Source organism: Neophocaena asiaeorientalis, unplaced genomic scaffold (assembly GCF_003031525.2).
Source record: "Neophocaena asiaeorientalis asiaeorientalis breed wild unplaced genomic scaffold, Neophocaena_asiaeorientalis_V1.1 scaffold82, whole genome shotgun sequence".
NCBI classification, from domain to species: Eukaryota; Metazoa; Chordata; class Mammalia; order Artiodactyla; family Phocoenidae; genus Neophocaena; species Neophocaena asiaeorientalis.
The window spans coordinates 9,180,943-9,206,825 of record NW_020173068.1 but is presented as its reverse complement, the minus strand read 5'-3'; the positions used below and the strand labels follow the sequence as shown (position 1 = coordinate 9,206,825).

Here is a 25,883-nt window from a genome sequence, read left to right as displayed (position 1 = left end):
TGGGTGGAAAAAAATATGGCAAGAGGGCTTCCCTGGTGGCGCCTGCCAATGCAGGGGACATGGGTTTGAGCCCTGGTCCGGGAAGATCCCACATGCCCCGGAGCAACTAAGCCCATGTGCCACAGCTACTGAGCCTGCGCTCTAGAACCTGTGAGCCACAACTACTGAGCGCACATGCCACAACTACTGAAACCCGCGCGCCTAGAGTCTGTGCTCCACAACAAGAGAACCCACCGCAATGAGAAGCCCGTGCACGGCAACGAGAGTAGCCCGCGCTCACTGCAACCAGAGAAAAGCCTGCGCGCAGCAATGAAGACTCAACGCAGCCAAAAATAAAATAAAATAAATAAACTAAAAAAAAAAAAGATCCTGGCAAGACAAGCAGACTCTTTGGCAGGCAGAAAGGATAAAGGGCATTCCAGACAAGGTAATAAGATGCCCAAATGCATCGGCCATACCTGCCAGTATCTGTACTCATCATAACTCCTACCCTTGCAGCTGACAGGAGACCCAACTCAAACTGGCTTGAGTTGAAAGAAATGTCTGGGCTCGCATGACCAACCAGCCCAACTGGCTCCAGGTCCCACAGCCAGTCTGTCTTTTGATTCTGCTTCCCCCAGTGTTGCCTTTCTTCTCCAGCAGCCTCTTTCTGTAAAGTGTCAAAGATGGCCACCAGGAGTTCCAGACTTATGTTCTTTCTGCTGAACAAAGTTAGGAGAGTGTGCACGTCCCTCTGACGGCTCCAGCTCAAGTCCTGGGACTTGCTCTCCTGAGCTCAACCCCTCCGTCGCCCCGCCCCAAACCAAGCATTGTGCATTTAAGCAGGTGTCAGCAAACTTTCTCTGTAAAGGGCCAGATAGCAAATATTTTAGGTTTTGTGGACATAGGTTCTCTATGGCATCTTCTTTGATTTTTTTTTACAGCCTTTTACAGACATAAAAATTATTAGCTCAGGAGTCTTTCAAAGGAGGCTGGGGAGGGCTTCCCTGGTGGCGCAGTGGTTGAGAGTCTGCCTGCTGATGCAGGGGACACGGGTTCGTGCCCCGGTCCAGGAAGATCCCACATGCCTCAGAGCGACTGGGCCTGTGAGCCATGGTCACTGTCTGCAACGGGAGAGGCCACAACAGTGAGAGGCCCACGTACCGCAAAAGAAAAAAAAAAAAAAGAGGTTGGGGGCCTTTTTCTTTTGGCCCTGGGACCTTAGTTTGCCAAGCCCAGATCTACATTCTCATGAGCAGGCCTGGAGGCAGGTGTCAGGTCAGCTCACCCAAACCATATGGAGAGGGAACTGGGGTGCGGTGCTTTCCCCCAAAAGGAAGCCCTGCATTCGGTTACCAGGAGAAGTGTTGCAGGGTGCAGAGGGGCCAAAATGACAGGCATTCACCACCCCATGTTTGTGGTGAGTGACAAGGGTGGCTTAGTAGTCTAGGGATGGTGGGTGTGAGAACGTTGTGGTCACGGAGGCCACATGTACGAAGGGCCTTGACTGTCAACCTGGGGTTCCCAGACTTAAGAGATCAAGAGGGGAGGTCTTGGACGGTTCTTGAACGGGTGAGTAATGCACTGAAAGCGTTTTCAGAATATGCATCTCGTGGCAGCATACAGGAGAAATTGGAAGGGAGAGAGCCTGGTGATGAAATTGTGTTTCTGAAAGTCCCAGGACGAGAAAATGTACCTCTTCCATCAACCCCAAACTGTTTGACACGCCATAGTTCATGGGCAACTTGAGGCACATAAATATGTGCTTTAAAGTTTAAAAGTAAGAAGTGAGATGAATGGAACCTCTCATGAGGCTTCCTCCAGCTCATGCGGAAGAGTTGAGAAGCCCAGAAATGATTTTCCGCAGCTCCAGCTCTGATGAACAGGGCAGGGTTCCTTTCCCTTTGTGTGACTTACCCCAGCCTCTGTGTCGGGCTTGACTGGAAGCAAAGTGCCCATGTTGCCTTTCCTCCAGAGTAAGGAAGAGAGGCCAAATTTCAGAATATAATTCTGAGTGATGGCTGCCTCTGTCGAAGCACTGATTGCTTTATAAATGGCATTCTTCCCTCTGCCCCCCTGCCTCCCCCACCCCCAATGAAGTTTGGAGGCAGCGACTTTTCAAATTACACTTGAAAAGCAGCCTGATTTCCCAGAGGAATCACCTCCTAGATTAGGAGCTGTTCTACCTTTTCTGACACTTCTACCCAGAGTGCAAAGCCCGCCTGCAAAGGGCGAGGAGGGAGTGGTGCCCACCACCCTTCAAAGCCTTAGGCACAAGCCATGTATGAAAACGTCTCTCACTGCAGCCATCTCCCAGCATCTGGGGCTGCCCGCTTTTGCAGCAGGAAAGGGTTAAAAAGCACTGATGAATGGCTGCCTCCACCACCTGCTTCCGTTTTCCCTCCTTATATAATTTTCCATTCTTTTCGCACAACGGCTCCTGGGTCTCAACCTGCTCTCTCAGTCAGTACCCTCACGTCCTCAGCTTCCTCCCACACAGGCAGGCTCTGAAGTAAGGAAAACTCCTTTCAGAATCTCTGAGGCTGTTTCCAAGGGAAAAGATGCTGGGGGGTAGGGTGGGGGTGGAGATAAGGAGAAGTAACGGAGAAGAGTCAGAAGTTTCTTCAAGAAATAAAACATGGGACTTCCCTGGCGGTCCAGTGGTTAAGACTCCACGCTTCCACCGCAGGGGGCATGGGTTCCATCCGGGGTCAGGGAACTAAGATCCCGCATGCCTCACGGCACAACCAAAAAATAATAATAATAAAATAACAAGAAATAAAACATGTTACATTCCCCAAGGCAGAGGTGTGCAATGGACCCAGACCTTGGTGCACCCCACCTCCCCTCCACCCCATTTTCACATCCTTTCTTACCTCATGGACCCCACCTGGTGCTCTCACACATTCCACCCTGGACACTGCTCCATTCCCTAGAAGAAGACGGAGAGGCCAGAAATGGGAATCTAACTGTGCCACAGTTCACAGGTGACCTTGGGCAGTCCCTCCTCCTCCCCAGGGTCTCAGTTTCCCTGTCTGCTAGGGTTTGAAACTGTTGGTCTCCAAAATTGCACCATCTCCTAAACTGTGATTGGATAATAAAGTGTTGGCAAGTATTGGGGGAAACAGGTATGTAAGTTGGTACAAGCTCCCTGGAGGTCAGTTTGGCCATATCTCCTAAATTTAAATGTACACACCTTTTGACCAGCAATTCTGCCTCTAATAATTTAATACTCACACGTGCACAAAGGAGTACATGCACAGGCAAGTCACTGTGAGGTTGTTCCTGATTTATAGAAACTCACAAATACTAAATGCCCAGTATGTATCAGGCTTTATGCCTAATGCTTTACATGAATATCTCAAGAGACTGGAAGCAAAAGATAGGAAGTAACCTAATCATAGGACTTAAACATCCATCCAGAAGAGACTGAAACACCCCCTTGGTCCCCCCCAAAAGAGAAATTCTAGTGAACAATACTGAACAAATGGTACATCAAAAGTCATGAAATGTTAACTATTTCCTAAAAGTAAATATGGAATTAAAAAGAAAGCAGGAGTATGGGTTGGGGAGGGAGGGAGGGATGGACCAGTTAAATGAACTATGGTCCATCCATATAATAAAATGAATAAACCAACAATGGCTATCAGAATTTTAAATGCACGTACTCTTTGACTCGGCAGTCCCACTTTTAGGAATTTCCTTGTCCACATGCAAAGATGAGGAACAAAGAGTTCATCGAAGCAGTGTTTGCATTAATCAAAGTTTGGAAACAACCTAGAAGTCCATCCAGAGAGTCTTGGCTAAATAAGTGTCTTACTAACGTGTAATGTGCCAAGTAGCCTTTAAAAAGAAAGAGCTGGTTCTCTGTGTATATCTCCAAGATATGTTATTAAAGAGGGCGGCAAGCAGAACACTGATACTATTTATGAGGGACAGGGGTACTTTATGTGTGGAATTTTCTTAAAGAACACTCAAGTGGCAACCTCTAGGAAGGGTAGCAGGATTAGTGATGAGAAATCTTTTCACACTGTACCCTTTATACTCTTCACTTTTTTTTTGGCCATGCCACATGCCTTGTGGGATCTTAGCTCCCCAACCAGGGATCAAACCCGGGCCCTCAGCAGTGAAAGCGCTGAGTCCCATCCACTGGACCACCAGGGAATTCCCTTTACTCTTCACATTTTTAAATCATATATATGTGTAACTTATTCACTCACAAAGAAGTTATTAAAATATAAGACGTTTGTGAGTCTATAATTCTATAGTAAACTCACATTTTGGTGATAGGAGTCTAACATCATCTGGGCTCCCTCTCCTGTGCTGTGCATTTCTCAAGGGGAACCAGGCTGGGGGGAGAGGAGGTATTGCTTAAGCCAAATAAGAAAAGGGATCTTAGAGAGGATCCCTTCAGGGGATGGGTTGTGTGCTGTACAGACAGGCACCCCACAGCCCCTGTGTGAATGCAGAAAAACCATCTCCCATCCGTGCCCCGGCTCACCTGAGCCCTCAGAACCCCAAGAGAAGCAGGTCGAGCCTCAGAGGCTCTCCTGACTGCCCAGACAGAATTTAGGACTCACACTCATTGCTCTCAGGGCATTGCACAGTGCCCTCTGCCCCAGCCCCCAGTGAGGCTCTGTCCAGCTTGCAGCCTTTTCCCTCGTGGAGGGGTTGCATTCAAGACTGCACCTTCAGCACCTTGGACAGGGCTGTGGCTTGTGCCTTCCTCTTGTTAGGATGACAGCTGCCCAGTGACGGGCCCAAAGGCACCAAATAAAGGACAAAGATAGGATTCAAACCTGAGGCTGCCAACATCAAATGATGAGTTACATGATCAGTTACACCAGGTTTATGCAACAGAATTCAAAATCTTCAGGTTGGAAACTTCAATTCCGTTCAACAAGCATTTTCCGAGGCTTTTTATGTGCCGGGCCCAGAGACAAAAAGACATAAATTCTGTCTCCTAGGAGCCAGGCTCAGAGGAGAGCTAAACAAAACCATCATCATGAGAAGGCAGCAATAAAGTTTGGATTGGGAGGAGGTTGGGAGCAGCAGTTAAGAGCATGGCCTCTGGACACAGACAGCCTGGGTTTGACTTCTGACCCTGCTGCCTTGGGCAAGTCTCTTCATTGCTCCGAGCTTTGACAAAATGGGAATAAAAATAACACCTCCCTGACAGCATGGTGAGAATAAAGTGCTAGACTCAGGGCCTAGCCCCTGGGCGGTGCTCTGTAGGAGTGGGTCATGATGATGATGATGATACCTTAGAGGTATGAGTGGCAACCCAGAGGTAGAACTGAAAGGAAACTGGGAGGCTTCATGGAAGAGAGGCTGTCCAAACTGGCTTTGCAGTATTTGCCCCCCAGACGCAAAGGGAAGGATCCCCTCTGGGAAGAGGGAACAGCACGTATGGTGTTTGGCTCATGTGAATGGGAGGTGGGAACAGTAAACAATAAGGCTGAACAGAAGGATGAAACTTCGGGAAGGGAGGCTGATCTGTTCGATACCCAAAGGCAGACACAACTCTACTACCAGTGGGCACTCAGTAGGTGCCTAAGGAATGAGTTGGTAGCATTGCACCAGGGAAGTTGTTCTCTGGGGCTTTTCTGAGGGTTCTGACTGGATGGAGGGCTGAGCTCGCCCTTGCCAGGCTACCCCCAAGCCCTCCTCTCCACCGTTCCTGAGGCCTGTTGTGAAAGCAGAACAGTCCTCTGTGGGGTGAAGTGCACGAGCTCTGAAGGCAGTCTGCCTTGGCCATTGATGCACTTTCCAGCCCTCTGACACGTCAGTTTCCTCATCTGTAAGATGGGGATAATAATAGTAGCTCAGCCTGTAGAATTTTGGTGAAGACTCAGTGATTTAATGCAGGAAAAGCAGCACTGAAGCTAGTATGTAGTTAATGCCCGGACCCAGGTAGATGTTCCATTTCTGCAGAGCATCAGGTCCTTGGGAACAGGAGGATGAGTAAGACCCAGGACCAGCAGACACACCTGATGAAGAACAGACTGGAGAGAGCCCAGTCTGCCTCGAGGCAGAGGTGTCTTCCTGGAGGAGACAGCCCAGCGTGGGGAGGAGAAAAGTCCATGTGCCAGCGCCTCTGCTCTGCAAGCCTCAGTTTTCACATCTGCCAAATGCAGCTAATAATGGATTTGCTGTGCGAACTAAATTAGCTAATGCAAGGCCAGGGTGAGCACATCATGGCTTGTGAGCCTCTAAGCTGGGCTGCTTAGGAGGAGAGAGGAGCCTGGTTGTTAACTAGAAGGAAAGAGTTCAGGACAGTCAGGTAGCTATGTTCTCAAAATAGACCCTCTACCGGCCATCAGGGAGGATAACACCAAGGTGTGAGCTGACACTCCTGGCGCCACAGCTCCCTCTAATCTTCACAATTAGCCATGAGATACAATGTGTCTGTTGTACAGGGGCAGAAACTGAGCTCAGAGGGCTGAAGAAGCAGGTTCCTAAGGTCCCACTGTGAAGGAGGACTGAAGTCCTCTCCCAGGGTAATTACAGCTTGCTAGCACCTGCTTTACTGACTTTTGTGAAGTCTGTACAAAGTCGGGGGGTGGGGGTGGGGGTGGGGTGCGGCCTTAGAATTTCCACTCCAGTGTGGGAGGCCAGACTTCCCTGAGAAACGTTTTCATTTACTAATGGATTTAATGAGTGCAGAACTTCCTGTTTTAAACAAACAAGTGATTAGCATTGACTAGGAAGTGAGAACAGATACTAATGAATTGCTAATTAGCCTCTTCCTCTTCCTGGGGTCTTAAGCTAGTAAATTCTCTCTGGATACTGGGAGTCCTAGTCATTCGGACTGGAATTCAATCATTCATTCACTCATTTTTCATTCATTCACCCCACATATATTTCTTGAGGACCTACTGTGTGTCACTGTGAATAAGACAAACAAGATCCCTTCATTACAGTCTGACTGGAAGACAGTGGTAATCAACTAACCTCACGAATATATAATGACACACTTACAGGACAGGGAGGTGGGATGGTGTGCAACAGGACTTGTTCTTGTCCTGGGGTGGGGGTGGGGTGTCCCTCAGAGAAGGCTACCTAGAGAAAGGGACATTTGAGCCAACATCTGAAGAATAATTAGGACTTGACTAGATGAAAAGGGATGGGAAAGAGTAGAAGAGTGCTTCAGACATTCCCAGAACAGCATATGCAAAGGTCCTGTGGTGGGAGGGAGCAGGGTGAGTCTGAGGAAAAGGAAGAGGCCAGCATGATGAGAGATACGCAAGCAGTGTGTGTGTGTGTGTGTGTGTGTGTGTGTGTGTGTGTGTGTGAGAGAGAGAGAGAGAGAGAGAGAGAGAGAGAGATGAGGCTGGGGGTTAAGGATGTTGGTCTTCTCCAGGTGCCCAGACCATATCCTTCAAGTCTTACCGCCTCAGTCTGCTCCAGCCAACTTCCAGCTGCCCCATGTTTGCATCTCTTTGCCTGAGGACTTTCCACAGGTAAGGAAGGCCTTCTGTCTCCATACTTAGCAGACCAGAAGTCTTAGCAAATTAACACCCTGGGAGCAGCCTTCAGCCAATGACTAGTAGAAGTTAATGTATCAAAACCACAGCTCCCCAAGCCCTTGGGATGACTTTGAGGTACGTGCTGTACACTGGCTCCCAGAGCTCCCTGGTAGGACGGAGCCCCACTTGCTCACAGTGGATGCTTGCCTGAGCACTCACACTTTCCCTGTCTCATTTCCTCACTCCCCTTCTGGTACTTTCTGGAATCACCTCCCCAGAAAACTACTTGCCATTAAACCTTTGTTTCAGCCTCTGCTTCTGGAGGAACCCATACTAAAACATCCTTTAAACAAGACACAGATACGTTTCCAGCCCCCACTGCACCCTTGCCTGGACACCTTCCTCTCTCTCATTTGCTTCCCTCACAGAGTGTGGGGCCCATGGACCATGGTGGCCCAGCTTGGGTCTGCCTGGCACAGTGCAGATCAGACCCCTCACCTGCCTCTTTCTTAGTACTCTGCCTCTATAATTCAACCTGAGATGTCTCTCCTCTGGGGCAGCACTGTCCAATAGAACTTTCTTCAGGGATGGGAGTGTGTTATGTCTGCGCTATCCATTATGGTGGCCACTAGCCACAGGTGTCTACTAAGCACTTGAAATGTGGCTGGTACAACTAGAGAACTGAATATTTTATTTTATTAGTTTAGATTGAGATAAATGCATGGGGCTAATGGCTACTGTATTGGACACACAGCTCTGGGATATACCCTACCCTCTGTAGGCTGCTAAGTTTCCCGGACACCCAGCCTGATGGACCGTGGGAAGGGCAGCTGAGTGGACCCAGCTCTCTGCATGCAACTCAGCCATTGGGCCCATCAGAGCTTCCTCAGGTAGGTCACCAGAAGGCAGACACTTGGGTCCCAGGGTGGTCAACAATGTGGGCTTGTCTACAGATTCCATTATTAACTCCCCCTTCTCTGAATGCACCATCCTTCAACTGCTCCCTACCCCCTGTAGCTGGATCAGAAAACCTTGAGGGAGAAGCTACGGTGGCTGGTCTGGTGTCAGGGGGTGAGGCCTGGAATTGCTGACTGAGACACCTCCTTACCCACTAGCGTGCCATCCTTTTGTGTAGTGAATCAGAAAGTTCTCCCTGGGGCTTCCCTGGTGACGCAGTGGTTGAGAGTCCGCCTGCCAATGCAGGGGACACGGGTTCGTGCCCTGGTCCGGGAAGATCCCACATGCCGCAGAGCGGCTGGGCCCGTGAGCCATGGCCGCTGAGCCTGCGCATCCGGAGCCTGTGCTCCACAATGGGAGAGGCCACAACAGTGAGAGGCCCGCATTCCGCAAAAAAAAAAAAAGTTCTCCCTGGAGTTGAGGAATAAACATATTTTTCAACTAATACTGTATATTAAACTAGTGCCTAGCATTCAGGACAAAGGCAGGCTCAGGGTAGGCCCTGCTAGAAGTCATCAGTACATAACCTCCTCTTCTAAGTAAAAGAACCGCTATTTATCTAGGCACACAGCTGGTCAGAGTAAAGGTCACACTTTCCCATCTCCCTTGCCATGTGGCCATGTGGCTTAAGTTCTGGCTCATGATAGATAAGCAGAAATGATCTTCAACTTCAAGCAAGTATCCTTAAAGAGAGGGTGTGTGCCCTTCTCTCTTCTCTCCCTTTTCCTCCTTCCTCCTGGCTGCAATGCAGACGCAGCGCTGGGGGTACAGTGATCATCTTGGGCTTTGAAGAGAAGCCTGGCTAAAGGGATGGTAGATCTCATAGAAATGGGGTAGAAATGCCAACTAGTTCAAAACAACGGTCTTGTGAAATTTAGGGAAGGAGAAAACAGGGCTCCAAAAAACTTCCTTTGCTCAAATAGGATGCAGTAGGTCCAAACTTTGACCCAAACTTTAAAAGCTGTTAATGTCTGTCAGGGACAAATCTTTATTCATTGATTCATTTATTGAGTGCATGCCATGAGCCAAGACCTGTGTGAGGCATTGTGGACTCAGCAGTACACAGGACACTAAAAGTTAGTACCCTCACAGAGCCTTCATTACCATTTCTGACTTTATAGCTTAGTGTACCTTCTAAGTGTTTTTACAGTCACCCTCAGTGAATATGGCATTGAGCTCATTCTTTTAAAATAACCTGCTCCTCAACCAGAATCTCATACATTGCAGATGGGAATGCAAAATGGTGTAGCCACTTTGAAAAACAGTTTGGAAGTTTCTTATAAAGTTAAACATACATTTACCATACTGCCCAGAAATCCCACTCTTAGATATTTACCCAAGAGAAATGAAAACATGTCCACACAAAGATTTGTGTATGAATGTTCATGGCAGAGTTATACATAATAGCCCCAACTAGAAACAACCCCAATGTCCATCAATAGAAGGATGGATAAACAAATTGTGATATACCCATACAACAGAATACTACTCAATCGTAAAGATGAATGAAGAACTGGTATACACAACATGGATAAATCTCGAAATCACCACACTTGGTGAGAGAAGCCAACCACAAAAGAGTATATACTGTCTGATTCAATTTATATGAAATTCTAGGAAAGGCAAAACTAATCTATAAACGTAGATCACTGGTTACCTGGGGCTGGGGTTTGGGGAAGGGGATTGATAGCAAATGGGTACAGAGGAAGTTTGGGGGTTGATGAAAGTGTTCTTTTCTTGATTGTAATGTGATTACATGACTGTATATGTTTATCACATAATGGTGATTGTATGACTATATCAAGTTATACACTTTAAATGGATGCTTTTATTGTGTATTAATCATATATACCTCAATAAAAATGATGTAAGAAAATTTAACCACACCATCCATGAATTAGTGAGGAAAAATAACTTCTGTTTATACACTGCAACAATAGATAAATTTTTTTTCCATCAAAAAAATTTAATACATCTTTATTGAAGTCTAATTACTTCACAACACTGTGTTAGTTTCTGTTGGACAAGAAAGCAAATCAGCCATATGCATACACATGTCCCCATATCCCCTCCCTCTTGAGCCTCCCTCCCAACCTCCCTATCCCACCCCTCTAGGCGGTCACAAAGCACCGAGCCAATCTCCCTGCTATGCTGCTGCTTCCCACTAGTCAACTATTTTACATTCGGTAGTGTATGTATGTCAGTGCTACTCTCCCTTCACCCCAGCTTCGCCCTCCCACCCCAGGTCCTCAAGTCCATTTTCTGTCTATCTCGTTTTTTTTTAGCTTGAAATATTTTTATTCAATAATTTTTCAAGTATTTTTTAAAATTTATGTCTATCTCTTTATTCCTGCCCTGCAACTAAGTTCATTGGTACCATTTTTTTTTTTTTTTTAGATTCCATATATATGTATTAGCATAGGGTATTTGTTTTTCTCTTTCTGACTTACTTCACTCTGTGACAGACTCTAGGTCCATCCACCTCACTACAAATAACTCAATTTCGTTTCTTTTTATGGCTAATACTCCATTGTATATATGTGCCATTTCTTCTTTACCCATCCATCTGTAGATGGCCACTTAGTTTGGTTTTGATTTGTATTTCTCTAATAATTAGTGATGTTGACCATCTTTTCATGTGCCTCTTGCCTATCTATATGTCTTCCTTGGTGAAATGTCTATTTAGGTCATCTGCCCATTTTTTAACTGGATTTTTTGTTTTTTTGATATTGAGCTCCATAAGCTGTTTGTACATTTTGGAGATTAATCCTTTGTCTGTTGTTTCATTTGCAGTTATTTTCTTCCATTCTGAGGGTTGTCTTTTTGTCTTGTTTATGGTTTCCTTTGCTGTGCAAAATCTTTTAAGTTTAATTAAGTCCCATTTATTTTTCTTTTTATTTCCGTTACTCTAGGAGGTGGGTCAAAAAAGATCTTACTGTGGTTTATGTCAAAGAGTGTTTTTCCTATGTTTTCCTCTACGAGTTTTATAGTGTCTGGTCTTACATTTAAGTCTTTAATCCATTTGGAGTTTATTTTTGTGTATGGTGTTGGGTAGTGTTCTAATTTCATTCTTTTACATGTAGCTATCCAGTTTTCCCAGCACCACTTACTGAAGAGGCTGTCTTTTCTCCATTGTATGTTCTTGCCTCCTTTGTCATAAATTAGGTGCCCATATGTGCGTGGGTTTATCTCTGGGCATTCTATCTCGTACCATTGATCTACATTTCTGCTTTTGTGCCAGTACCATACTGTCTTGATTACTGCAGCTTTGTGGTATAGTTTGAAGTCGAGGAGCCTGATTCCTCCAACTCCATTTTTCTTTCTCAAGATTGCTTTGGCTATTTGGGATCTTTTGCATTTCCATACGAATTGTAAAAAAATTTTTCTAATTCTGTGAAGAATGCCATTGGTAGTTTGATAGGGATTGCATTGAATCTGTAGATTGCTTTGAGCAGTATAGTCATTTTTCACAATATTGATTCTTCCAATCCAAGAACATGGTATATTTCTCCATCTGTTTATGTCATCTTTGATTTCTTTCATCAGTGTTTTATAGTTTTCTGAGTACAAGTCTTTCACCTCCTTAGGCAGGTTTATTCCTAGGTATTTTATTCTTTTTGTTGCAATGGTAAATGGGAGTGTTTCCTTAAATTCTCTTTCTGATTTTTCATTGTTGGTGTATAGGAATGCCAGAGATTTCTGTGCATTAATTTTGTATCCTGCAAACTTACCAAATTCATTGATTAATTCTAATAGTTTTCTGGTAGCATCTTCAGGATTTTCTATGTATAGTATCATGTCATAGGCAAACAGTGACAGTTTTACTTCTTCTTTGCCAATTTTTATTCCTTTTATTTCTATTTCTTCTCTGATTGCCATGGCTAGGACTTCCAAAACTGTGTTGAATAAGAGTGGTGAGAGTGGACATCCTTGTCTTGTTCCTGATCTTAGAGGAAATGCTTTCAGTTTTTCACCATTGAGTATGATGCTTGCTGTGAGTTTGTCATATAGGTAGGTTCCCTCTATGCCCATTTTCTGGAGAGTTTTTATCATAAATGGGTGTTGAATTTTGTCAAAAGCTTTTTCTGCATCTATTGAGATGATCATATGGTTTTTATTCCTTAATTTGTTAATGTGGTGTATCACATTGATTGATTTGCATATATTGAAGAATCCTTGTATCCCTGGGATAAATGCCACTTGATCATGGTGTATGATCCTTTTAAGGTGCTGTTGGATTCTGTTTGCTAGTATTTTGTTCAGGATTTTTGCATCTATGTTCATCGGTGATACTGGTCTATAATTTTCCTTTTTTATGATACCTTTTTCTGATTTTGGTATCAGGGTGATGGTGACTTCGTAGAATGAATTTAGGAGTGTTTCTCCCTCTGCAATTTTTTGGAAGAGTTTGAGAAGGATTGGTGCTAGCTCTTCTCTAAATGTTTGATAGAATTTGCCTGTGAAACCATCTGGTCCTGGACTTTTGTTTGTTGGAAGGTTTTTAATTATGGTTTCAATTTCATTACTTGTGATAGGTCTGTTTATATTTTCTAATTCTTCCTGGTTCAGTATTGGAAGATTGTACCTTTCCAAGAATTTGTCCATTTCTTCATGGTTGTCCATTTTATTGGCATAGAGTTGTAGTAGTCTCTTATAATCCTTTGTATTTCTGCAGTGTCAGTTGTGATTTCTCCTTTTTCATTTCTAGTTTTATTGATTTGCGCCCTTTTTTTCTTGATGAGTCTGGTAAGGGTTTATCATTTTTGTTTATCTTCTCAAAGAACCAGCTTTTAGTTTTACTGATCTTTGCTATTGTTTTGTTTGTTTCTATTTCATTTATTTCTGCTCTATCTTTATGATTTCTTTCCTCCTACTGACTTTGGGTTTTCTTTGTTCTTCTTTCTCTAGTTGTTTTAAGTGTAGGGTTAGATTGCTTATTTGAGATTTTTCTTGTTTCTTGAGGTGAGATTGTATTGCTATAAACTTCCCTCTTAGAACTGCTTTTGCTGTGTCCCATAGGTTTTGGGTTATCATGTTTTCATTGTCATTTTTTTCTATGTATTTTTTTTATTACTTCTTTGATCTCTTCAGTTATCTCTTCGTTATTTAGTAGCTCACTGTTTAACCTCTATGTATTTGTGTCTTTTATAGTTTTTCTCCTGTAATTGATTTCCAGTCTCATAGTGTTGTGGTCAGAAAAGATGCTTGATACGATTTCAATTTTCTTAAATTTTCTGAGGCTTGATTTGTGACCCAAGATGTGATCTATCCTGGTGAATGTTCCTTGCGCACTTGAGAAGAAAGTGTATTCTGCCACTTTTGGGTGGAATGTTCTATGAATATCAATTAGATCTATCTGGTCTATTGTATCATTTAAAGTTTGTGTTTCCTTATTTATTTTCTGTTTGGATGATCTGTCCATTGGTGTAAGTGGGGTGTTAAAGTCCCCTACTATTATTGTGTTACTGTCGATTTCTCCTTTCATGGTTGTTAGCATTTGCCTTATGTATTGAGGTGCTCCTATGTTGGGTACATAAACATTTATAATTGTTATATCTTCTTCTTGGATTGCTCCTTTGATCATTATGTAGTGTCCCTCCTTCTCTTGTAACAGTCTTTATTTTAAAGTCTATTTTATCTGATACGAGTACTGCTACTCCAGCTTTCTTTTGATTTCCATTTGCGTGGAATATCTTTTTCCATCCCCTCACTTTCAGTCTGTATGTGGCGCTAGGTCTGAAGTGGGTCTTTTGCAGCCAGCATATATATGGGTCTTGTTTTTGTATCCATTCAGCCAGTCTGTGTCTTTTGGTTGGGGCATTAAATCCATTTACGTTCAAGGTTATTATCGATATGTGTGTTCCTATTACTATTTTCTTAATTGTTTCGGGTTTGTTTTTGTGGGTCTTTTTCTTCTCTTGAGATGAGGAACTCCGTGAGACCTCACTCCAATGAATATTGCCTGGGGTCTGAGGTTCTCTGTTAGTCCAATGGTTTGGACTCAGATCTCCCACCGCAGGAGCTCCAGCCTGACCCCAGCCTCGTGAACCAAGATCCTGCAAGCCACCCAGGGCAAAATAAAATAAAATAAAATTGAAAAACACATACCGTGTGCAAAATATTGATAGAATGGTTAAAAATAAATCTCGGGAATTCCCTGGTGGTCCAGTGGGTTAGGGCTTGATGCTTTCACTCCTGGGACCTGGGTTCGATCCCTGGTTGGGGAACTAAGATCCCGCAAGTCACGCATTGTGGCCAAAAAAATAAAATTTAAAATAAATAAATTAATAAAATCTCAACCGGAAACATTGTAATGGTAGAGTAGAATATCAAAGAGAAAGAGAAAAATCTTAAGATTTGCAGAGAATAAAGACAAATTGCCTACAAAGGAAAGGAAATCCAGTTGAGCTGACAGCAGATTTCTCGTCAACAGCAATGGATGACAGAGACAGAGAAATAATATGTTGATCATGCAGAGGGTAAAATACGATCAGCCTACCTCAGTACACAGCTAGATGGACACTGAAAAAGGAAATCAAATTACAGGTATTTTCAGACTTTCATAGATTAAGAGAGTTTACCACCTGTACCCTCACTGAAAGGATTACTAAAGCAAGTACTTCAGCAAAGGGGAAAGTGAAAGAAGGAAGACATTAAGTACAGAAATTTGTCAAATATATTGATGGATCTAAATAATTTCTGATAATATGAACATTAATTTCTGTGATAAACAGTGGAACTAAGATTCTAGACAATAACAAGAATGATGGGAGGGGGGCAATTCAGTTGGCAGTTACATGGTGTTAGAGGGATTGTCTTGTTAAGAGGAAAATAGATACTGAAAAACTTTATACTGTTAGGAAAATATATACTTAAGTATGTTAAAAATTAAAATGAAAACACTAAAAGAAATGTGATACACAGCTTTTAAATCAGTGGGGAGGAAAAAGGATGGGGTGCTAAAGAATGCTATCCATCAAAAGTCAAAAAAGAAGAAAAAAATTAAAGTAACCATATGTGCTCCCCCCCCCACAAAACACAATCTCATGATAATAGAAAACACACACAAACATATACTCAAAATAAGATGGTAGAAAATAAGTCCAAATAAATCAGTGATCACAAGAAACGTAAGTGGATTAAACCTACCTATTAAAGTCAGAGACTATAAGATAAGATTTTTAAAAACTCAAAATTCAGCATAAGCTATGTATAAGAGATATACCTAAGACAATGACACAGAAATGATGAAAATAGAAAAAGATATACCAGGCAAATACTAACCAAAGAAAACTCATCTAACGATGTTAATATTGGGCAAAGCAGAATATAATACAAAACGGACTACTAGGGATAAACTGAGTCATGATATTTATGATGAAACCAAGAATCCCATCAAGAAGGTGAAAACTCATGAGCCTAAAGCTTTTCCTAGATTTCAAGGGAGTCCTTTGGCCACTACACTTATTCAAGGATTGATCGTTCATTAAACTGAATCTTCAGACAGGCCTAAGTGCCTTAATGTAAAAAAGGGTGAGGCATGAGGACAAAGGGAGATTAAAAAATAAGGTTGTCTACTAAATTATTAACTATACAGCTCTGGGCTAAATCAACATAACGGCAACTAGAACAATAAAGGCCCAGCACATCCTAAATAACTTGTGGTACATTTGCATATTAAATTGGAACATTTATGTAGCTGTAGCCTAGAAAATGGCCTTTGTTAAAATGTGCCCACAGTTAACACTTTCAGAGACTAAACTCATATGGCTCTAAATGCAACTCAGCAAACTTAACCTCCTTCTCTTTACGGCAGCAGTGAGGGCAGTGAAAGGGCTGAGTTGTGGGTGAAGGAGATACTCAAGAAACCTGGGGCATTTGAAAAAAATCACATTAGATGACCTTGTAGACAAGAAAGAGAAATGAGCTAGATGAGGTACAATTAGGTAAATTTGTCTTGGGCCCCAAAGGGCAGCTGATTAATTGATGCTGTTATGACGGAGGAGAGTTCTTAATTGTAGAGTTCTATAACCCAGGCTCAAATCCTGGGTCCTTCACTTATTTACCTGGGAATTGTTTTTCTTTGTTTCTCTGGGCATCAGCCTCCCCCAAAGAAATCACTGCGCATTTCAAGGGTTGTCATGAGAATTAAATGTGATAATTCCTTAAAGCACTTGGCACACATTAGGCACTCAACAAAAACAGAGAGAGAGTTTGGGAGCCAGATGTGTGATACAGGTTTCAGAGTCTTGGTGACATAGGGTTCAACAGCATGAAAAAGCAGTTTGTAATTTGGGCTGCAATAATAAGAGCGTGCTATTGGTATTGAGGGAGGTAATAGTTCTGCTCTGCTTAGCACTAGCCAGACCCCCGCCTTGAGTAGTGGTTTCATTTTTGAAAGCCATGTTTTTAAACGGACCTAGACCAGTGGTTCTCAAACTGTGGTCCCCAAGTGCAGCAGCAGCAGCAGCATCTGGGAATTTGTTAGAAAATGCAAATTATTGGGATCCACTCCAGCCCCACTGAATCTGAAACTCCAGGAGTGGGACCCAAGAAATTTGTGTTTTAACAACCTAATGCTGGGGCTTCCCTGGTGGCGCAGTGGTTAAGAATCCGCCTGCCAATGCAGGGGACACGGGTTCAAGCCCTGGTCCGGGAAGATCCCACATGCCACGGAGCAACTAAGCGCATGCGCCACAACAACTGAGCCTGCGCTCTAGAGCCCGTGAGCCACAACTACTGAGCCCACTTGCCACAACTACTGAAGCTCACGTGCCTAGAGCCCGTGCTCCACAACGAGAAGTCACCACAATGAGAAACCCACACACCGCAACGAAGAGTAGCCCCCGCTCGCCGCAACTAGAGAAAGACCGCGTGCAGCAACAAAGACCCAACGCAGCCAAAAATAAATTTAAAAATAAAATAAATAAATTTATTTTAAAAAACCTATGCTAACAAACATTAGCATGATTCTGATGTACGCTAAAGTTTGAGAACCAGTGATCTGGATAGACATATGTGTTGGTGGTAGAAAAAGGTCTCAAAACCATCTCACATGAGTCCAGTTGAAGGACCTGAAGATGTTCAGCCTTGAGGAAAGAAGATCTGACCAATCATAAGACTCAGATGGAACAAGGAGCTGACTTCTTTTCCATGTCACCCCACTGATTGTTAGGACCAAGTGTGGAAAGCATGGGGGAACAAAAATAGCATGGTGGATTAGAGAAAGTGCTCTTGTCTGCAAGTAAAAGAAAACTGACCTAATGGCCTAAATCTTAAGGAATTTATTGATTGATAACAGGAGTCTAGAAGTAGGGAGGTTCCTATCTGGCTAATTCACCAGATCAACCACATCCTCAAAAACCCAGGCCTCTCCCATCAGTGTTTTCTGCATCTCAAGTGGATCAGCTGCTCTTCACATGGCTGCCCAATGGTGGAAGAAATTCCCAGCTCACATGTTCAGACACTAAGAAGCAGAGGAAGAAAGTATGACTTCCTCGTGTCTCCTCTTAAGAAACCTTTCCCAAGAGGGACTCCACTCTCCCTCCAACAGATGTCCCATTGCGTCTCATTGTGAATGTGACACACTAGGTCACATGACACTTCCTAAGTAGTCTCCAGCTCGGATAATGGAATTGCCAGCATTGGCTTAGACCAGGGTTTATTCACCTTTTCTGTGCCATGGGCCCATTTGGCAGTCCGGTGAAACCTAGGGACCCCTTCCCAGAATACTCTATTTAATTGCATAGAATAAAATGACCGGATTACAAAAGAAACCAACTATATCAAAAAAAAATTTTTTTAAGCGATACAGGAATAAACTTGCTTCTTTATTAGTGCACTAAATAACAAAATCTAGCGGCAGATCTAATAACAACCATAATTTTTAAGTAGTGATAAAGGTAAACAATGTTCTGAGATACCTGTAATAACTGTTTTGTGATATGAAAATATTTGTGATTTCCATTGGTGACAAAGTCACAAGTTACTGCTAATGGTACTGAGGTTTGTTACTTACGTTCGTAATAGAAGGAAATGATAAATTTCAGTTGGAGTTTAATGAAAAGAAAGACATAGTTTTTTTTTTCTTTTTTCCCAATGCATGATTGTGAATCCCATGCATTCCATCCACAGACCCTCGGTAGGGGTGGTCTGTGGACTTCATTAAAAGCCCATAGCTTAGATTAATTGCGATTCACGCATTGAGTCTGGGAGTGGGCAGCTCTTTACTGAGACAAGTGGCTTCAAAGGAGTGTGGATATCTAAACTAAATCAGACTAACTCAAGCAAAAAAAGAAGTAAGAGTGTCAAGAGGGTGGGAGAGTAGGGTAGAGGAGGAGTGGGGTGAACTTGACTCCAGGGTCTGCTCTGTGTAGGGTCAGCAAGGGCTTCCTTCAGAGGGAGAACACTTCTCATCACTGGAGGAAGAGACCTTGTCAAGGGGACTCAGACATACTAGGATTCCTGCCAACCTTGGCATCTTACATACCGCCCCCACCCCCATTTTATTTACTTTTGTTTCTTGGTTGGTTTTCTTTAAACATCTGTATGCATTTCAAGGTACAGATATAAAACTTGCCTTTTACAAATATTCAGCCTACTGGAATATATCCCTTCTATCCCACTCCTTAGAAGTGACCACAGTTCTCAGCTTAATGGATGTCTTTTCAGACTACTTGCTATGCACATGTGATATCCCACCAGCTTACAAACTTTCTTGTGTTAGCAATGCAGAGTCCCAGGTCCTGCCCTCCCCCATGCTGGTCAATGAGAACAGCCTCAGTGTGCTAGATGCTGAGTTCACAGTGTCCCCTTCAATTCCCCAAAGACACTTGAGGTTCAGGGAGGGGAGGTGGCCCTCACACCACATAACTCAGAAGTGGCAGAGCTGAGATTTGAACCCATGTCTATCAGACCCCAAAGTCCATTCTCTAAATGCCATACCTGTTGGTTTGCAGAGCTGTACCTGATGGTCCAGTCATTTTTTCCCTTTTTTTTTTTAAGGAGTGGGGTGGGCATATTCCTGGAACCTGGCTTGGATGGTGCCAACTTGAAATGGGCATTCACATTGAAGTGTTTGGGTGTCTCATCAATAAGACTTGAGTCTCCTAAATCATTCACAGGAGACTCGATGTATATTCAAAAGGCAGCATTGGAAACATGAGAAGCATTCACATTAAAGCTAAAAAGCAATGCAAAGATGTCCTCTATGAGTTCCGTAATTTAACATTATCTTGGAGGAACTGGCCGATGCTGTTAGACAAGAGAAAAAAAAATAAAGCTTATATAGATCGGAAAGAAATGAGAAAGATAATCTTACTTGGGGAGATAAGTAATCAGATGAAAAACTATTATAAGCAATAAAAATTCAATAAGGTGGCTGGATACAAAAGTTAAAATACAGAAACTAATAGCACTCATGTTTATGCCAGCTGCATCTAGTTAGAAGACATACAGAAGAAAAGATTACATCACAATAGCAGCAACACAAGTGTTTTGGAATTAATTTTTTAAAATGCAAAGTCTATAGGAAGGAAACATCTAAATGCTCTCTTCTCCCTCAACATCTTATTATTAAAATTTTAAAAATACATAAAAGTTTAAATAATTATACAGAGAACACCCATATACCCACCACCTAGATTCTCCAGTTAACATCTTTTGTATTTCACATGTATTACACATATCAGTCCATATATAATCCTTCTGTTCATTCAAAAATCCGTTATTTTTTAAGTACTCTTTTTAGAAGCACACAAAATAAGTCTCAGACAAAATGAGAGGGCATTACCAGGGAGGGGAGTGTTGAGATATGATAGGAAGGCATTGTCATGAAATGCAAGTTCTGGCTATGTTAATTTATGAGTTTTACTGATCCCAACTACAATAACAATCAAATTCTTTTTAACTAGAGAAGTTGATTCTAAAGTTCACATGGAAAAGCAAAGAAGAATCCAGGCAAGTTCTAGAAACAAAAATTAAACAGAAAGGGAAGTAGAAAACAGCCTTAGAATATGCTAAAATATGTTATAAAGCCATAATGATTGAAACAGTATAGTACTGACCCATGAATTGGGGAGGGGGGGTAGAAAAGAAAGTTGAGAAGTGGTCCATATATATGTGGGAGTTTGCAATATGATAATGATGACATTTCAAATCAGTGGAGGAAAAATAGTGATGAGATAAGCAATAGCTATCTAGAAAAAAATAAAATGGGAACCTTATCTCATACTTTGAAGCAATTTAAATCCCTGAAGCGTAAAATTTACATTTATAGAAATGAAACATAATACGGAAATGATAAAATAAGAGATTAATAGATATAAAGTACTTAACAATTTTTTAAAATTTACCTGGGAGAAAAAAATAAACACCAAAAACAAAGCCAAATGACAAACAAAAGACTGAGAAAAATATTTCAATTCATCTCACAAAGAGCTCCTACAAATCAATAAGATTGACAACCAACAAACCAATAGAAAAATGGGCAAAGATTATGAGCTGTCAGTTCACAGAAAAGGGAGTACAAATAGTTCTTTTTCTTGTTTTGTTTTGTTTATTTATTTAGGCTGCGTTGGGTCTTTGTTGATGCATGTGGGCTTTCTCTAGTTGCAGCGAGCGGGGGCTACTCTTCATTTTGCAGTGCACGGGCTTCTCACTGTGGTGGCTTCTCTTGTTGTGGAGCTCGGGCTCTAGGCACACGGGCTTCAGTAGTTGTGGTGTGCAGGCTTCAGTAGTTGTGGCTCGCAGGCTCTAGAGCACAGGCTCAGTAGTTGTGGTGCACGGGCTTAGTTGCTCCGTGGCATGTGGGATCTTCCCAGATCAGAGTTCAAACCCGTGTCCCCTGCATTGGCAGACGGATGCTCGACCACTGTGCCACCAGGGAAGTCCCCAAATAGTTCTTAAATAAGCAAAACGATGCTCAGTTTCACTCATAAGAAAAGTGCAAATTGAAACCACCATGAGATCCCATTTTAGCCAACAGTTTGACCAGGATCAAAACATGAGAGTGGGGGAATCAGGAAACAGATTGCTCTCTCATAAACACAGCTTGCAGGAGTGTAAGTTGGTCCAACTTCTGTGGAGATCAATTTCGCAATATTTACCAAAATTAAAAATGCACAAACTCTTTGACTCAGCAATTCTAACTTCTAAATAACTATCCTACAGACATATTTGCACATGTACGCGCAGATTTATACTCTAGGAAATTCACAATAAACATTGTTTATGATAGCACAAGATTGAAAACAACCTCAGTGTTCATCACTAGGGGACTGGCTACATAAATCATGGCTCATCCATATAACGGGCTATTCTACAGCCAATAAACATGTGGAACCATCGCCAAGGTAGATTGTTAGGTGGAAAAAGCAAGATGCAGAACTGTGTATATCACACTATCATCTGGGTATTTAAACACATACAAACACACACACACACACACACACACACACACACACTATAACGGGAAGGAGAGTTAAGAACTTCCTAATGGTAATTGCCTCCTGGAAGAACTGGGAAATGGTGGATGGGTGGGAACAGAATGTAATTCTCTATAAATACTCTTGAACTTTTAACATTAACTTATTTGAAAAAAAATTTTTTTTAAGATGATAGTCAAGGTTGCTTGAGGAGAGCAATTTGATAGAATATCTGGTGCTAGCAATTCCATGTTTAAGGATTTCCCACACACTCTGAAATACCCCAAGAGTGCCACGCTGTTCATAGAGCCATACTCAGATAATCATTACCTGTAATAGCAAATCATTAGAAATAACTTAGGTGTCCATCAGGAGGCAAGTGGGGAGGGTAATTGTGGCGCATCCTCTGCTGAAATGCTCTCCAGTTAGCAGCAAAAATGAGATAGGTCTATATGTGGCATGTGGTTAAGTGAAACAAACACCCACTTTTATAAAAAAGTATTTTTTTAAGTTATCTGTGTCTTTTTCTTTAAAGAATCATATAATACAATATTTCTCCAACTATACTGCACTGGCCACCTCCATCAGAATCCAGTTGGACATATAGATTCCTGGGCTCCACTTTAGAATTACTGGGTCAGAATCTTTGGGGATAGAGTCCCAAACCTGAGCTGCTCACAAGCTGCCATGACTCAGATGGCCCCAGGATTAGGTGATGTGTGGGCCCCAAGAGGGCAGCGGGCCTCACCCATTTCCAGGGATCCTGATGGGGCTCCTGAGTTCCTTCCCCCTTTCCCTGGACCAGGCCTCCGTTATCCCCTGCCCCAAGCTGGCTTCTTACTGAACTGCTGGGATGATTCTGCATGGTCCCTGCCCTTCTGGTTAGCTAATCATAAGCTAGTGCTTACTAGCGGCTCGGAGCACAGTCAGTCCTGCCCTGTGCTGGGAGGGTCCAGCCCCTGGGTTGAAACTTACTTGACCCTCTCTCACCTTCTGAAATGGGGCGTCCCTGCCTCACATTCTGAATCCTAGGATGAAGGATCAAGAATAGGGGGTGGGGCAGATGGGACTTCCCTGGTGGTCCAGTGGTTAAGACTCCATGCTCCCAGTGCAGCGGCCCTGAGTTCAATCCCTGGTCAGGGAACTAGATCCCACATGCCGCAACTAAAGATCCCACATGTCACAACGAAGATCCCGCGTGAGACCCAGTGCAGCCAAATAAATAAATAAATATTAATGAAAAAAGAATGAGGGGGCAGAGGCCTGATCCTTGCTGTCAGTTTCCCCCATTCTCACCCAGCAGGGGATGGAAGGGGAGGTTCTGGGGTAGAGTTGAAAGGGGAGCCCTGTGAGGGTCCACACCTGAGGGCAGCTGGGCAGGCAGCGTGGGTAGGGTTTGGGTCAGAATTCGGGGCCTTGAAGACCAAGGGAGCTGGGGGGCTGGAGTCACTCAGAAGCATGAGAACTGCCAGGGGCACTAGCTGTAGATGTGGTTGCGTGTGGGTATGAAGGCCAAGAGGAGGCCTGCACATCTGAATTTAGAAAAACACCTCCCCTGGGTTATTCTTATACTGGGGGACAACTAACCTGGGGGTGTGAGGGGGGTTTTCTGAGCTTTCAGGGCAGGGCCTGGGGACCCCCTTTAAGAACTTCCCTCTCCCAGGTCTCCTGTTTCTCTGCTGCCCCCTGGCCCCACCCCCCAGGCTGCCACCTCCAGCTCTGCTCTGAGGTCAGCACACCTTGGCTTTGGCTTCCACATAAAAATCACAGCAATATTAATAGCGGCCAGAATTTTCCAAGTGCCTCCCATGTGCCTGCTGTGGGCACGTGGGCACTGGGCTGTCGTTAAGAGGGTCCCATTTCCCTCAACAGCTTTACTGAGATATGATTCACATCCCATTCAATTCACCCATGTAAAATGTACTATATTAACATTTCATTGGTTTTTTGTTTATTTACAGGTTGTATAAATCAATTTTAGAACATCCCCGATCAATTTTAGGACATTTCCATCACCCCAAAAAGAACCACATACCCGCTAGTAGTCACTCCCCATTTTCCTTTCCCCCAGCCCTGGCAACCACTAGTCTGCTTTCTTTTTTTTTAAAGGAGGAGGGGTCTTTTTTAAATTTTTTATTTATTTTTAGCTGCTACCCTTCGTTGTGGTGCACGGTCTTCTCATTGCGGTGGCTTCCCTTGTTGCGGAGCACAGGCTCTAGGCATGCAGGCTTCAGTAGTTGTGGCACACGGGCTCAGTAGTTGTGGCGCACAGGCTTAGTTGCTCTGTGGCATGTGGGATCTTCCCGGACCAGGGCTCGAACCCGTGTCCCCTGCATTGGCAGGCAGATTCTTAACCACTGTGCCACCAGGGAAATCCTGAGCTTTCTGTTTCTATAGATTTTTTTCTCTTCTAGACATTTCATATAAATGGAATCCTGCAATACATAACCTTTTGCATCTGGCTTCTTTCACTTAGAATAACGTTTTGATTATCCCTTAGAATAATCCACAGTATAGCATGTTATCAGTACTTCATTTTTTTTATTGCCAAATAATATTCCATTGTCTGGACACACATTTTATTCATCCACTCATCAGTTGATGAATATTTGGGTTGTTTCCACTTTGGGGCTGTTATTTATGAATAACACTGCTATGAGTGAGTATTCATGTACAAGTTTTTGTGTGGACATATGTTTTCAGTTCTCTTGGGTATATACCTAGGAGTGGAATTGCTGGGTCATATGGTAACTCTATGTTTAACATTCTGAGAAACTGCCAGACTGTTTTCCCAAGAGGCTGCATCATTTTATAATCCTACCAGCAGTGTATGAGGGTTCCAATTTCTCCACATCTTTGCCAACACTTGTTATTCTCTGTCTTTTTGATTCTTGCCATCTCAGTGTGTGCAAAGTAGTATTTCTTTATGATTTTGATTTGCATTTCCCTAGGAGCATTCCCATTTTACAGAAAAGGAAACTAAGGCTCAGAGAGATGAAGAGCTTTGCCCCGGGTCCTGAAACAAGGGTGGGCAGAGGCAGGATTCTAACCCAGACACTGTTCTTTCCCCTGAGCTGCATTCCTAATAGAGCAAGAAAAATCCCTCCAAGGAGGTGGGGACCCCTCTAAAGGGGGAGGGGACCGGAGATGAGACACAAGCCCTGGGGAGGGTGAAATGAGATCCTGTGGAGGCTTAGGATTTCCTGTGGAAAGTCTTTCACTAGTTCATAGGAGGTGCTCAAAACCTGTAAGTATTATTATCACTCTAGCATGAGCCTGTACCCTCCAGACCTTCCCAGAGGGACCTGGGCTTTTCAGAGTCTGCCTTGCATTTGGGCATTTCTAGAAGGGACCATGTTCATGGAATAAAGACTGGCTGCTGGCCTGAAAGGACCACAGGTCATAGACCATCCAGCCCAAGGATTCTGCAACCGGTCCAGAGCCCTGCCTGCTTCATAGCCTGGTTTATCCATGTCCTCATCCAGCCAGCCAGCCAGCCTCCAACCCACTCTTCTCTGAACTTCAGTTTCTTCATCTCAAAACAGGCTACATGCCTCCCTTTGGGGCTGCTGTGACGGTCAGCACAGTGCCTGGGACACACTTGGTGCTCAGCCAATGTCAGTCAGCATTTCAACAGTTCCCAGTCCCTGCCCTTGAGGGAGGCTCACTCAGTCTGGCTGGCAGGGGAGCTCAGGGACAGGCAGATGCCCCAGGCTCAGTGTGGGTGATGCTCGTGATTTCTGTAGATGCACAAAGGAGGCACCAGCTAGCCATAGTGGCTACCGAGGCTTAACTGACATGCCCTCAGGCAGATTCTCAGCAGGACCACGGCGGTGGGACTCTAGGCTGGGATGAGCCCCGGAGAGTCCAGAGCCCAGGGCATAGTGGGAGCAGGGGCTCAGCTTGGCAGAGCAGGGTTCGATAGCTGTGACCTTGTGACCTTGGGTGAGCCACTTAACCTCTCTGAGCCCATTTCTTCAACTGTAGTATGGGGATGGTGATACCTGAGGAGGAAACGAGACCCCTAAAGTGCAGTGCCTAAACTCCAACCTAG

The 25,883-nt window shown here is 43.6% G+C and overlaps 1 protein-coding gene across 1 annotated transcript in view; it reads left to right on the top strand.

Moving 5' to 3' along the window:
• TTI1 (TELO2 interacting protein 1) overlaps positions 1–8,578 on the top strand; it is a 54,722-nt gene extending 46,144 nt beyond the window's left edge. The window contains exons 9-10 of the mRNA XM_024743095.1: positions 7,343–7,442; positions 8,230–8,578. Of these exons, the coding sequence (XP_024598863.1) occupies positions 7,343–7,442; positions 8,230–8,259 (130 nt within the window). The 3' untranslated portion in view covers positions 8,260–8,578. The remainder of the gene's footprint in view (positions 1–7,342; positions 7,443–8,229) is intronic.
• The last annotated feature ends 17,305 nt before the right edge of the window (positions 8,579–25,883 follow it).